This window comes from Halichoerus grypus, chromosome 4 (genome assembly GCF_964656455.1).
Source record: "Halichoerus grypus chromosome 4, mHalGry1.hap1.1, whole genome shotgun sequence".
Lineage (NCBI taxonomy): Eukaryota > Metazoa > Chordata > Mammalia > Carnivora > Phocidae > Halichoerus > Halichoerus grypus.
In genome coordinates, this window is record NC_135715.1 from 122,514,481 (window position 1) to 122,527,963 (window position 13,483).

Consider the following 13,483-nt stretch of genomic DNA (forward strand, 5'->3'; position numbering starts at 1 on the left):
AATTACTGAGTACCTACTATGTTCCAAGCACTAAAAAATCTGCAACAGTTGCAGGGAGTGGTGGATTGGGATGGGAGGTGAAGGGATAGCGGAGTTGGAAGGGGTGTATGTTACACCAAGATGAATAAGATGGGGTTCCTGCTTGTATTTGTGAGGGGACATAGATTTTCCAGTGTGCCACAATCACTGTCAAGTCAGGGCTATATACAAAGGGTGAGGGAGAACCAAGAGTGGATTGAATCTGACCAAGAATCTTGAAAATGAGTGAGATTAGCCAGACAAAGGAAGGTAAGAGAGGCATTCTGGGCAAAATCAACAACAGCAGGAGCAAAGGTACAGTCAGGAAACAAAATGTACGGTGCAATGGCAGAGGTAGAGTGGGAGTGGATTACAAGGAGTTTGACATTTCTAAATTGTAAAGTGTGAAGTGGAGTGTGTCAAGAAAGGAGGCTGGAAAGGGAGCTGGGGTCCATGTTATTGAGGACTTGGAAAGCCATGCCAGGAAGTTTGGCCATTATTATAAGCAAAGGGTGCCATCAAGGAGTTATCTTCAAGGGGGGCATAACCCAAATTGCATTTTAGATATAGCATTCTGCTTGCCATTTAGGGGGAAAAATTCAGAAGGGCAGGATGTGAAGCATAACCATAATATGCCCACTGCAATAGTCCAGGAACAATGGACAGGCCCAGTGATAGAAAGGATAGGGTAGAAAGTTAAGAGAGAAAATTTCCAAAGCTGGTAAATAGCTATGGGGGTGACAGAGGGAGAAGAGGAAGCTAAGATAAGTTTTAAGAAAAGAGTGCAAATTTACTGGAGGGAAACAAAAATTCCCATTTTGGACACTGACTTTGAGGCATCTGTAGACTTTTAAGTTGATATAATCAGTATGTAGATGGATAAATGAGGTTCAAGAGAGAGCTACTCAGAGATGGGAAAAAAGATTTGAGAGTAATTAGTGTATAAAGATAGGTAAAAACATAAGTGGGGTTAGGAGCCAGTGAAGTAATGAGAGAAGAGCAAAGAGCAAGGACAGAAAACTTGAGGATACCAGGGTTTTAGGATTGTGCAGATGATGACAAATACACAGGCAGACTAAGATATGGCAAACAGAATAATATTTTAGAAGCTGAAATAATATTTTAGAACAAAGAGTACATGGTCAACAATGAGAAATGAAGCAGAGAGGTCTACTAGCATAAGGATGGAAGAGCACTGACCGGATTAGGTAATTGAGAGGTCACCGGTGACCTTGGAGAGAGGAGAGGATCTTGGTAGAGTAGAGAGGTCAGAAGTCCTGAGAAAATACAGATTATTCTTTCAAATGGTTGATTTCGAAGAAAAGGATAGAGATTAGGGACTGCCCAAGAGCTAGAGTCAAGAGAAGGGTTTTTTTTTTTTTTTTTAATACTTTATTTATTTGAGAGAGAGAGCATGAGAGAGAGAGAACACAAGCAGGGAGGAGGGGTATAGGAGAGGGAGAAGCAGACTCCCTGCTGAGCAGGGAGCCTGATGCAGGACTTGATCCCAGGACCCTGGGATCATGACCTGAGCCAAAGGCAGACACTTAACTGACTGAGCCACCCCAGCACCCTAAGAGAAGGTATGATTTGAATAAGAAAGACTTAACCATATTTATAGGCTGGGAGAAATCCTGGGATAAGAAAGAAAAATAGTAATAAAAGGAGATAATCAGAACCAAGTTCCTAAAGTGGTTAAATGGGTTAGAGTCCCAAACACCGGGGGAAGGACTGGATATGAGCACATAGAAGGCATTGCATCTTGCATCAGGAAGGAAGTGGGGGGACTAGCAGGAGACATAAAGACATAGGGTGGGGCAGGAATTAGGGATCTATCTCACAACTCCATGACTTCATTTTATTGATAAAATAGAGGTGGGTTGTCTCCTGGGGGCTCGAGGGGGATGGTGTATGGCATTAGGTTAAGGGTATTGAAAGAACTGGTGACCTTTTGAAACAATCATAAGAGGAATGGGGAGAATTGGTGAACTAAGGATAGGACTAAGCCTCTCATGTGGCATTGCGAGTCCAGGTAAAGCTGACTTTTCCTTAGTAGCACTTGGCCATTGAGCATGGATGCAGAGAAAGACAACTGTAAGACAGATATGGGAATGAAGTTCCCCAGCCATGGTATAGACTAGCATGCCAAAAAATCAAGTGCACAGCTAACAGAGTGGTTTAGGCTGGATGCTTGGGAAGGTCTGGTAGTCCGAGAGATTTTCGGGGATCAAAGAGAGAGCTTTGTGGTAGCAGAATGAGAGTTCTATTTCCCTGCTTTCCTCTCTCCACTCTGGTGAGAGTTCTCTACTTGCTACAGCATCCGTTACTGATAGAAAACCAAAATTAAATAGAGAAGGAGAGAAAGAGAGTGAGGAAACTCATTATTTCAAAATTCCTTTAACACTTTTCTTAAAAGGCATGAATCATGTAAATCATCCCCCAAAAGCCTTCTTAAATTCCAAGACTAAGAACAAAATTATGGTTAAACGTTTAATTAATGTTTATTATAGCTAGGATGTTAGTTTTAGAAAGGTCAAATTTATGATACAATGAAGTAATATTTTTCACATTCTGTGGGTCTATTTTATAGTGCACTGGGGCTCACAGTATAATAAATATCTTCTATTATTTTGTAAGATTCTTGTATGCAAAGCTGTGTAGGCCCGAGATAATATTGAATTTCAAATCAAATGAGCTGGCATGAACCTTAGGGAAGTCACTTTATCTTTCAGGACTTCAGCTTTTAGACTCGTAAAATGAAGGATGGGGATAAATCTCCAAGTTTCCTTCCAGGTAAAAAAATTGAGCATAATTTAATATTTTAAATTCCTATAGAATTGATAGGATTACTCCTTTTCCTTTATGATATACTTTTGTTGCTAGCTATAATTTATTGAGCCTCAGTCCTTGATCAGGAACACAAACTCCAATGATAACACCATCTCTATGGGAAATAGAATCCATTTTACATCACAATTTACTTTATGTTCCACCACTCTCTGTTTCATATTTACTCTTTGGAGGCTTCATCTCCAAAAGTTCAGAGATGTTTGTTCACCATCTTGTGACCATGGGTCTCTGAGCAGATGCCATATTATATTGCTTTCAGAAACCAAGTCCCTGATTTCCGTGGGTGGGTACTCGGCAGCAACCCCTGCACATCTCAGGTTTGTCACTGGGGATAATATGATCAAATGCCTATAGAGTATCTGTTAGAATGCCTGAGATGTGGGAACACTTCATAGAGTATACCCAATACACTGAACAGCATGATACATGGCAAATAATCAAAACACAGCATTATTCTTGTCCCCCATTTAGATATTTCTCCTGCCACTAGATGAAAACTAAGCAGAACCCATGGCTCACCCTTGGGTTTCACAGGGTCCTACAGTCACTTTAAGTCACAAAATACAGTCTTGATTCAAAATCAAATTGCCCAGTTCCAAGAGATTAATCAACTCTTCCTTCGTTATTCAGATGATGACCTCTCATTTCATTCCCTAGATGCTTAGACCATCAGAGTCCATGGGTAGGAGGGAAAAGGGGACAAGATGTATAGGAGAGGCCAGCAGAGTTGTCATTAGCCTGATGACTGATGCTGTCCCCAAGTAAACCTTGCAGGTGGTTAATGCTGATTCTTGCCCTCCTACCAGTTTTGTTGCCTTGATTGCCAGCTGGGAAACATTCCTGGAAACATTCCCCTGATGTGGGTCATTTACATTTTCCTTTGTCTAACTGCTTCTCTTCCACCTATCAGGTTCCCAATTAGTGCTGTTCCACCCCACTTTTGGGGGGGTCCCCTCCCCATTAGCAGGAGTCCTATTGGGAAGAAAAAGCTCAGACAGGCTGCCTTTGAATATGACCCTGTGCTACTAGGCAATGATTTCTTAAGCAGGGCACATACAAGATTGATAAATAGTATTTCATGAGGACCTTCCAGGTTCCATTTAGAATGTAAGAAGCTGGAAAGAATGTTGCCTCCCAATTTAAGCACAAGGAAAAGCTATATCAGAACTTTTCTCGAACCCATCAGAGGACTGAGGCCACAGGGCAAATAAGCCTGAGATTTAAAGAAAGGCAGATGTTTCCAAGGAGAGAGGCAATACGGGAACTAGCTTACTTGAGACAGAGCACCTGGAAAAGACAAGGCCACCATGTAAGTGGGTAAGAAGATTGTAGCTAATACTCTGTAATAAGTCAATAGTTAAATTTTTATAATTTGCTGTTGTCATAGAGCAGAGAGTATAGAACCCGTGAAAGTTACAGACAGAGGGGAATTTACACCCCCTTACAGGCTTTTCTCCACAGAAAGCTCATAAAAAAGATCAGGGTCAGGGGAGGTGAGCAGAGGAATATTCTTATGTTATACAGGTCTAAGAAATAAGAAAAAAAGCCCTACATGAGTGCCCAGCTCTTGGTTTTGGCTCAGGTCGTGATCTCAAGGTCGTGAGTTGGAGCCCCTCACCCCATCCGGGCTCCGTACTCAGTGGGGAGTCTGCTTGAAATTCATGAAATGTGCATTAGCTCTGTAGCCCACCATAGGTGGTTCAGGCTTGATGCAGCTTCTATTCCTTCTAGGTCCCAAGCTTATGCAATGCCCAATATAATATCTTTTTCTTTAAAAATATGCAGAGCAGGCATTTTTCCTCTAATGCTTTAAAAGAGACATTTCTTTTTACATGCTGTTAATTGCTGTGGTATAACTATTAATTGCAGATTATTTTTTTTTCTACCCATAGAATAAAACTTCTTGTTGTGCCATCATTCTCCTACCATGTCATTTATCAATAAGTAAAGATTTATGGGGGCGCCTGGGTGGCTCAGTCAGTTAAGCACCTGCCTTCAGCTCAGGTCAAGATCTCAGGGTCCTGGGATCGAGCCCCGAATCAGGCTCCCTGCTCAGCGGGGAGCCTGCTTCTCCCTCTGCCTGCCGCTCTCCCTGCTTGTGCTCTGACTCTCTCTCTTTCTGTCAAATAAATAAATAAAATCTTTAAAAAAATAATAAAAATAAATAAAGTTTGTATACTTTACTGTAGTTATGCTGTACTCAATACAGTTTGTTTAATGGTCCAGCCAATGCTCCAAGGGAGGCTATATCCACATAGGGCCTCCAGGACTCATGCACCAGTGACCAGTCTGGGGAATGCAATTATTCCCAACACAGCAGCCATCTCTGTTTTCAATTCTGCCATGGAGGCAGCTCCTCTAGTTCCCTGTGACCATCAGACACCAGTCCTCAAGCTCCAACTGCAGGGGTTCCCCACTAACCCCTCCAAGGTTATGGGGGCCCCCTCACTGGGTCTGAGGAAGAGGAACACGCCATCCACTCCACCTTTCACTTTGCCCATCAAGCTCTCCCCAACGTGTCTCTTCACAAATCCTCTCTCCTCTTCGTAATTTTACCTTTTTTTACATCTTTAATGTGATTGAGAGGTCCAAGAGTGTTTGAGCCAGAATCAGATTTTACTCTATCATTACATTCTGCATTTTCATCTGGCACCTCTCTCTGGTGTGCGGTATTTGTAGTTTGTGTTGGATACCGCTCAATCCAGACTTAAACATTGACCTGTCTTAAACAGACATAAACTTGAACCATATGAAATTGTTGATTGTTGACTACTGTTGATCTAAAACAATTGCGATTTCATATGGTTCAAACTAACAATTTTATCCAAAATAAAATTTTTAGAGAAACTGAACTTTAGGTTGGGTTTGAGTTCTTAAATGAATGACAGGGAAAATCCTGAAACACCGTCAGCAGAGCATCTCACCTTGGCTTTCAGATGAGCACACAGTTCCTGTTGCTTTCTCCTGTCCTTAGCCAACGTGTCCTCCACTGCGTGTGCTGCACAGGCCTCGGCAAGGGTCAGCACAGCCTTCTGGATAAAGTCTCTCCTGTTCTCATTCCAATGTGATATCAGGATCCTTCGCTGCTCCCTGGCAAAGTGATATTGATCACAATATTTCTCATGTTCCACCTGAAAAGATAACAGATGGCAAACACTTACTATGAAACTGAGCCTATACTTTATGTCATTGTTACAAAAATGAATAAAATGAATTATAACCAATAATTTTGAAAAATTGAGGACAAACAGCTTAATAGTGAATGCAGCAACCAGGACCAGGTGCCAGTCCCAGAGTTCTGAGCCTGTGGCTAACTGGTGACTAAGGACCAGTTGTTTAATATTTCTAAGTCCTTAGTTTCCTCGTATGGGATGGAGTCTGATTAGGTGGCCCTAAAACATCTTCCATGTCTACATGGCAGTGAATCTATTCACAGAAAGAATTACTACCCCTGTATATAATTTCAAAGATACTCCATCTTTTAATTAATTCGGGTATTTTAACAATTACTTCAAGTGCTTCACTTAGATACATGCTAATAAACATAAATTGCTATCATAATCCCCAAAACTCAGTTTGTCCTTGGTTACTGAAATATTCAGGTTTTAGGATGTCTAAACTTGAAGGAATTACAGCGGTGATATTAGTTCTTCCCATCCTATTGTCCTGATGGACATGACATTCTCACATGGGTACTGGTAGTTCCTGTTGGGAGTGAATCCCAACCACAAGAGATCTCAGAGTCTTGAGGGGAAGAACAGGAATGGAGATTGCCTGAGTCGTTTGAAAAATCTTTGTAGGTGATTCTGAAATGCTCCTTATATTAAGTTGTGTCTCCTGAAATTGAGAGCCAGTGACCTACATAATTCTTTATCTTGCCAGTATAGACCACATCTCTGAATCTGATACATTATTTAACCCCTAAGTGGTGTAAGAAAAGAATCTAGCAAGCAGGATAAGGTTGTCCTAAAATAATAGTCTAGGTATGGTTAATTAGGTACATGATGAAACAGGCTATGGATTCAATGAAACCAAATATCAGCTACTAAAATATGTTCTGGAAACTTCTGAGCTTTGTTCCCAAAAGCCAAAAATATACTTGGAATCTGTCAAACACTAAGAAAGGAAGCATACGCCATGCAGAAATGCATACTAATCAACCCAATATAAGAAGTGAGTATAAAAATCTTTATCACGTTAATAGGTAAATACAAAAAACTACAAAATTAAAATTGATAGCTGGTCACAGAAACAAAGAGAATCAACAGGGAATAAAAAGAAAGATCTAACTTAATAAATTAAAACTTAAAAAAATCTAGAGCAAATTATTTATTATATAGCATGTTTTTTACATAACAGGTATCTGCTATAAAATAAAGATCAAATTAAAACAAGTAATTGTTGGGTGGGGGACTGGGGGATAAGAGAGGATGGTCATACTAGATGTGTGACCTTTGCTTCAGTTTCTTTATCTGTAAAACAGAATAAAAATAGTACTCTTTCATTCACTGTTATGCATGTTATAGGAGTTTACATATGACTGACATAAGGTAAATTCTATACACGTCGGTATTGTTGTTACTTGCTTAATTTAAAATAATTACAAAAATGCAGAGTATGTGATGATATTTTATAGCCTGGCCCATTTAAAGTTAAGAGTTCACATGTGTTTGTTTACATATATGTTTTAAGGTGAGTTATTGTAAAGTTAATTGGTGACATGGTAACTTCTGTTTTCTTGTCTTTGTGGCCTTACGAACTAAAGAGTGAAACAATAGTTTCCCAGGTCCTTCTCAGGGAAATTTCAGTCATGACTCTGAGTTCTAATTTGGGGCATTTGTGTTTCATACCCATCTAGGGGGATCAAGTGGAGTTGTTGTTGTGGGGATGACATAGGTAGGCACCAGCCCCCTAGGCAAGTGCTGGCTTCCCCACGACTAGAAGGGCTGGGTGTGGCAGGCTCTGCAGATAGATGGAACAGGCACCCCACTTTCAGTCAAGAGCTAGAGATTGCAGAACCTCTGAGGGCGAGCAGGTGAATGCCCAGACACCCAGAGGTCAAATACTGGCAGAGCAACCCAGGAAGTCACAGTAAAGATCTCTGGGGCAAGTAAGCATAGAAGAATAAATATTGCTTGAGTGGTTCTCCACCTTCTTATGGACCATAAGACTTGAAAAATGAGAGACTTTCAACCTATGATTCTATTATTTGCTAGAGTGTAGGAAAAAAATAATTTTTAGAGCACCATCCTAAAAATATAAATTTTGCCTAGTAATTATTGACCACTAAAGCAATTTAACGTGCTGTTATATAGGGTCCAGCACTCACCAAATCATGCCTGGATTTGTGAGGAAAATATCTTTGTAACATGTTCAGATACAGAGTTCTTCTGCCACAGAGATCTCCAGGATACTGATCCAAAACAGCCTGGTAAATCCAGTGGTCTTCTTCACTTAATTGGAAGTTTCTGGAAGCAATAAAAACGTCACAACACATTGTTAAGCAATCAGGGAGTTTGAGGGAACTCAAACTGCTCAAGCTATTAGCAAATGGTACTGATTACATAAAATGAAGTCTGGGGTTGGTTTTTTAAAATACATTAGCCAAATTATATGTCTGCTATAGAAAAGGTTCTAAATTCTAATACAATGGGTTCTTCAATCCTTTATTGGTCTTGCCAGGAGTTCCAGGCATAATTTCAAGAAGTTTGCCAAGTGACATAATATTTTTAAAATATTTATTCTATCTTCCCTATAAGAATATTTAAAAAATCATGACCAATGAGTGAAATAAACAAACACTGGGAAATAAATCATTAAGACATACAGACTAAAAAGGAATTTTTATTCCTGGAGGAAAACACAAATGTAGACAGTTAAATGAACAATTACACAGAGGAAATTAAGGCCTGAGGAAAGCACTTACTTAAGGTTTCACTTTAAAACAAGTCTAAAATTATTATTTACTTTACCCTCTCAACTTCTCGCTTTGTGGGATTTAGACTAGATAATGTTAGTGAGAAGATTATCAATGGCATTAAATTTCAGATCACTGGAGAAATCATTTGTAAATAGGAGCTCTCTTCAAGGCCCTACCTAATAACATGTCCACCCTGCTCCAAAATGTCTTTTTCATTTCAGGACAGTCCTAGGCACTGGCCTAGTTTGTCTTCTACGTAAGGTATTAGCCAAGCCCTGTGCAGAGTGGAAAGTTGCAATATCAGCTTGAACTCTAAACTGAATTAATGTCTCTTTATTATTCTGGGTTTATCTGCATATTGTTACTCTTGTTTAATAAATTGGAATAATCAAATACAGATGCAATCAGAGCGAATATTATTAGCAACAAGTATTTTTTTGATCCAAGATGGAGAGTTGCTATTGTTTATTTCTACTATATCAATGATCTTTTACTTTAAAGTTAATTGTGCAATTCAAAGAATTTTTCATAATATGTCTTCTATGCCCTTGAAAAATATATGACAATTTAAAATAGAATAAAAGCCTCTCTAAATCAGTGATACTAATGGGAATTCCACTGTCCTCATACAAGGTTACCTAGTTTTTGTAAAGCATTTCATTATTCTGGTAAGTAGCAAGAAAGAGAAAATTATCTTTCAAAGAAGATAATCTTCACTAACAGCTCTGTAATGGGAAGAAAAAGAGGGTTGAAGGTGTTCTACCAGGAAGAAGCATACTCCACAGTTCTTCTGTATGACATAATAATCTATTGCAGAGAAATAATTTGAGATGAATTCATTCATTGAACACAATGAGTGTATTGCTTCTGTCTGAATCAGTTATGAGTGTATAGACAGTCAAAGGCTTCTGCAAACAAAGTATTTCATATAGGGGTATTAAGCCTGTGGAAACACTTGCCTGAGTGTACTTGGCATTAAAAACACCCTCCAGTCTTCATGTGTAATACCTAATGTCCTCTCTCGAACTCATTTTTGTTCACGATAACAAAAATGCATTTTAATAGCAGAGTTAGCCACTTAAATTCTCTATTACTACACCACAAGTAACAAAAAAGAAGAGACCTGAGGTCCATGTCTTCATTTATGCTTTTAAACTGTTTCTCTAATCAAAGGGACTTGAACATGGTTTGACTTTCCACCTTTATTTGATTACAAATGTGGATATATATGGCCGAGTGTGTGCTGAGGAGGGGAAAGTAACAGAATTGAGGTCCAGTACATTGTCCGTTTTTTTAAGTTGCCATTCATCTATTCAGTGGATGCTGTTGGTACCATGCCAGATCTCCCTTATTAGCTAGAAGTCCCATCACCAAGATGCTTATAATACACAGATGCACCTCCCTTCTCTGGAGAATTGCCCCAGACCAAATGGGAACTGCCTCACCCAGGAGGTTTCTCTCCTACCCGTTTTTGAGGGCAGCTGCAACCAGTTTGGCTGACATGGGGGAACAGAAGACCAACCTACTTGCCTCACGACGGAACCAACTCTGCAATACCATTCATGCTCTAGAGTTTCACTGTGGGGGCAAACGGCAACCCACATCCACTGAGATCACCTCCATGCAGAGCCATTTTCCCCTCCTCTTTCTTTCTTCCCTTAACATCCTTCTCCTGAGAGCATTGCCCAACATCCTGTCTCAGCTTTGCTTTTACAGAACCTGACCTAAGATAATCTCTAAGCCATCTTACCCATAATTTTCAAAAATAGTTTTAATCCTTTGGTAAATGGAGTACTTCTAAGCTAATTGCTTTGATGATCTCTCATACTGAATGGTGGTGCAAAATGTCGGCTACACTCAAAGAGAAAGTGCAAATGGCAAACATGTACAAAAATGCTTTTCAAATAAAAGCACGCATTAAGCAGTGTACATTGCTATAAATAAATGTAGCAGCAGGAGAATTTGTGGCACTGAGTGCATTTTTACATACTGTGTGAATGTATTAATTAGGTGCCATTATAGTGACAACATTAAAACCACTTAAACATATGAAATGATAATATAACATCAAAACTATTTCAAACCAAGAATGCCACAAATGATCACATCCATTTTGCTCTTCTTACTGACTTTAGAAACCTCACATTTCAACAGCTTTAGCCAATTACCACAATTATGCAAATTGTAAGTCATTTTTCTAGTATACATAGAATAAAAACAAAAAAACATACCTTAAAATGATATATAAATACTCACAATATTATTATTTTAGAGTATTTATAGCAGCTTCTAGAGCCACAGGCTTAAATTTTGAGGCAAATATTCACGTCAGCAATAGTAATGGCACAGTCATACATCTCCATTAGGATGCTCTTTGTGAGGGAGAAAGCTCCCACCAGTATATATATATATATATATATATACTGAGTCTTCTGGGTAGTAAAAATCTAAGAGGAATATTTAAACATAATAGCCTCTTCACAATAACAAAGTAGCTGTTTCCTACTTAGCCTCTAAAATAAAATCAAATTTAATGAATCTGCATTTCTAAATTCCAATCTGGACATTTATCTTTCCTAATCAAATGTCTTTTCATTGTACAGAAAAACCTATGTAAAATAGCTAAGCTATATAAAATAACTAAGGTTAGCTTTTATTTTATTTCTTAATTTTTTAAAAGATTTTATTTATTTATTTGACAGAGAGATAGAGAGAGCACAAGCAGGGGGAGCGGCAGGAAGAGGGAGAGGGAGAAGCAGGCTCCCTGCTGAGCAGGCAGCCCAACGTGGGGCTTGATCTCAGGACCCTGGGATCATGACCTGAGCCAAAGGCAGTCGCTTAACAAACTGAGCCACCCAGGCACCCCTAAGGTTAGCTTTTACCTTCCAAATTTCCTGCTTAATTTAATTGCTTTGCTGGTGATTCCAATGACAGAAGTAGCTAAATTATACAGCTATTGAAAACTCTTCTGATCACGTACCTACTTTCTGAATTTGAAAAGTGACTCCATAATTTTAAAAAATTTAAAGAAGGCTTTAAAATTATCCTAAACTTTTGCAACTTTTAAATTATCTTTAGAGAAAAAAAATCTTTGGCAGGTCTGTGCAATTTCTATTCTTTTTGCCCACCCAAATTTTCTAATTTAAAATGTTTCATAATTTTCATCTTTATAATAGCACACCAAGATTTTACAGTTTCCAGGTTTATTGGGCACTTCTAACACTTCAGGAAATTCCAGACTGCAGAAGTGTGAGATATCTACCATTCAGTCTCCACCTACCATCCCCACCCCATAATGAAGTCGCATGATATAATTTTATCATGATATCCCAGGATGAGACAAAATAGGTAATTCAGAAAAGGAGGACAACAGCTGTGAGAATCTAACTACACCAAGGCTGATTGTCTCCCTAATTCTACCTGTTTGAATCATTCCAAAAATCCTAAACTGACTCACAATTAACTTAGCCACCAATTTTCTTCTTAGTCATCCTTAAGTCACTTCCTTTAGGTTCTGGCTCCATGACCTCAATATACATTTGTGGTGGGGGAGAGGCAGAGAGGCAGGCAACTGTGGCACACAAGGTACCTAAGGGTGACAAGTGCTTTAACAGCAGAGACAAGTCTATGAAACTAAACGTTGTGTTCACAAATGGCTGAAAGTTGTTTTATAATTTTCTCAGAGCAAAGGGAGATTTCCAGCAAAAAGGTAGTACCTTCTGAAGTTGCCTGATACATCTAACAGCTAGCTCGAGATTGGCAACTGGCCATAGTGAATCTGGCCTAAAGAAAAACTCTTTTAACTCTTCTACTGTAACAGTGGCAGGAGACACCTAGTGCTTCTCTCCACTAAGAAGCAGGATTGCAATGAACCACTGGTGGATTAATATGAATAAAAGATAGCTCTGATGTAATCGGCTTGTTTGGCTGCATTGGGTCTGACCCTCTAGGAAATACAACTTGACTCTACTTTTTAATGTGATCTTTCCAAATCAGACCCAAACACTGAATCTAATCAGCCTGGTTCCTGAAACTGTCTCCCCACCCAACTACCACACCACCCCACTCCCATTATCCAAATATAAATCTATCTTTGATTTTCAGCCTGGTTTACAGGGGGCTTCCTAGCCTTAGACTTATTTCTGACCAACAGAATCTTCTCCTTGGATTTTGTTTGGGTAAGTGCATTGTCTTTCCAGGAGATCCATTCTCACTTAGCAGTTCTCACCTCCAGGTTCCCTAGGCTCTGCCCAGTCTGCCTACTTAGGTGGGAGCTGACGGCTAGAATAAGGTAGGCTCTCAGAAGTATGGCCATCGCTTTTCAGCCTTTTGGCTAAGATCAAGTGTAGAAGTATGGCCAAAATCCACTGAATTAAAGAATCAACAACAAAATTGCCTGTAGGGAAAAGCCAGAACTTGCATCAGCATCCAAAGCCACAGAGAAGTGACAAGAAAGTGAAAATGTGGTAGGGTTCTAAAATTGACAACCCCAGAATTTCTTATAGAATGGTTTAGGGGCATGAATCTGGCCAGAAGAGGAGGTAAGTGATTTATCTGAAAGCTGCAATTGCTGTTGACATAGAAAGTACACTGTTTTCTCTTAGATTTTTTTGAGGAGGAGTAGTTGTCATAGAAAGCTTGATTTTTCACTTAGAATATGTATTTTTTAGAAGTGGAGTAGCTGGGATAATGGCA

At 39.3% G+C, this 13,483-nt stretch overlaps 1 protein-coding gene across 2 annotated transcripts in view; it reads right to left on the reverse strand.

Annotated features, from left to right (window-relative positions):
• CCDC148 (coiled-coil domain containing 148) overlaps window positions 1-13,483 on the reverse strand; it is a 286,442-nt gene that overhangs the window by 175,749 nt on the left and 97,210 nt on the right. For both annotated transcript variants that reach the window (XR_013447145.1, XM_078070835.1), the window contains exons 9-10: window positions 8,198-8,336; window positions 5,793-5,999 (exon numbers count right to left, since the gene is read on the reverse strand). Coding sequence is in view for 1 of the 2 variants with exons in the window: in XM_078070835.1 (XP_077926961.1) it covers window positions 5,793-5,999; window positions 8,198-8,336 (346 nt within the window). In the remaining variant the exon portion in view is untranslated. The remainder of the gene's footprint in view (window positions 1-5,792; window positions 6,000-8,197; window positions 8,337-13,483) is intronic.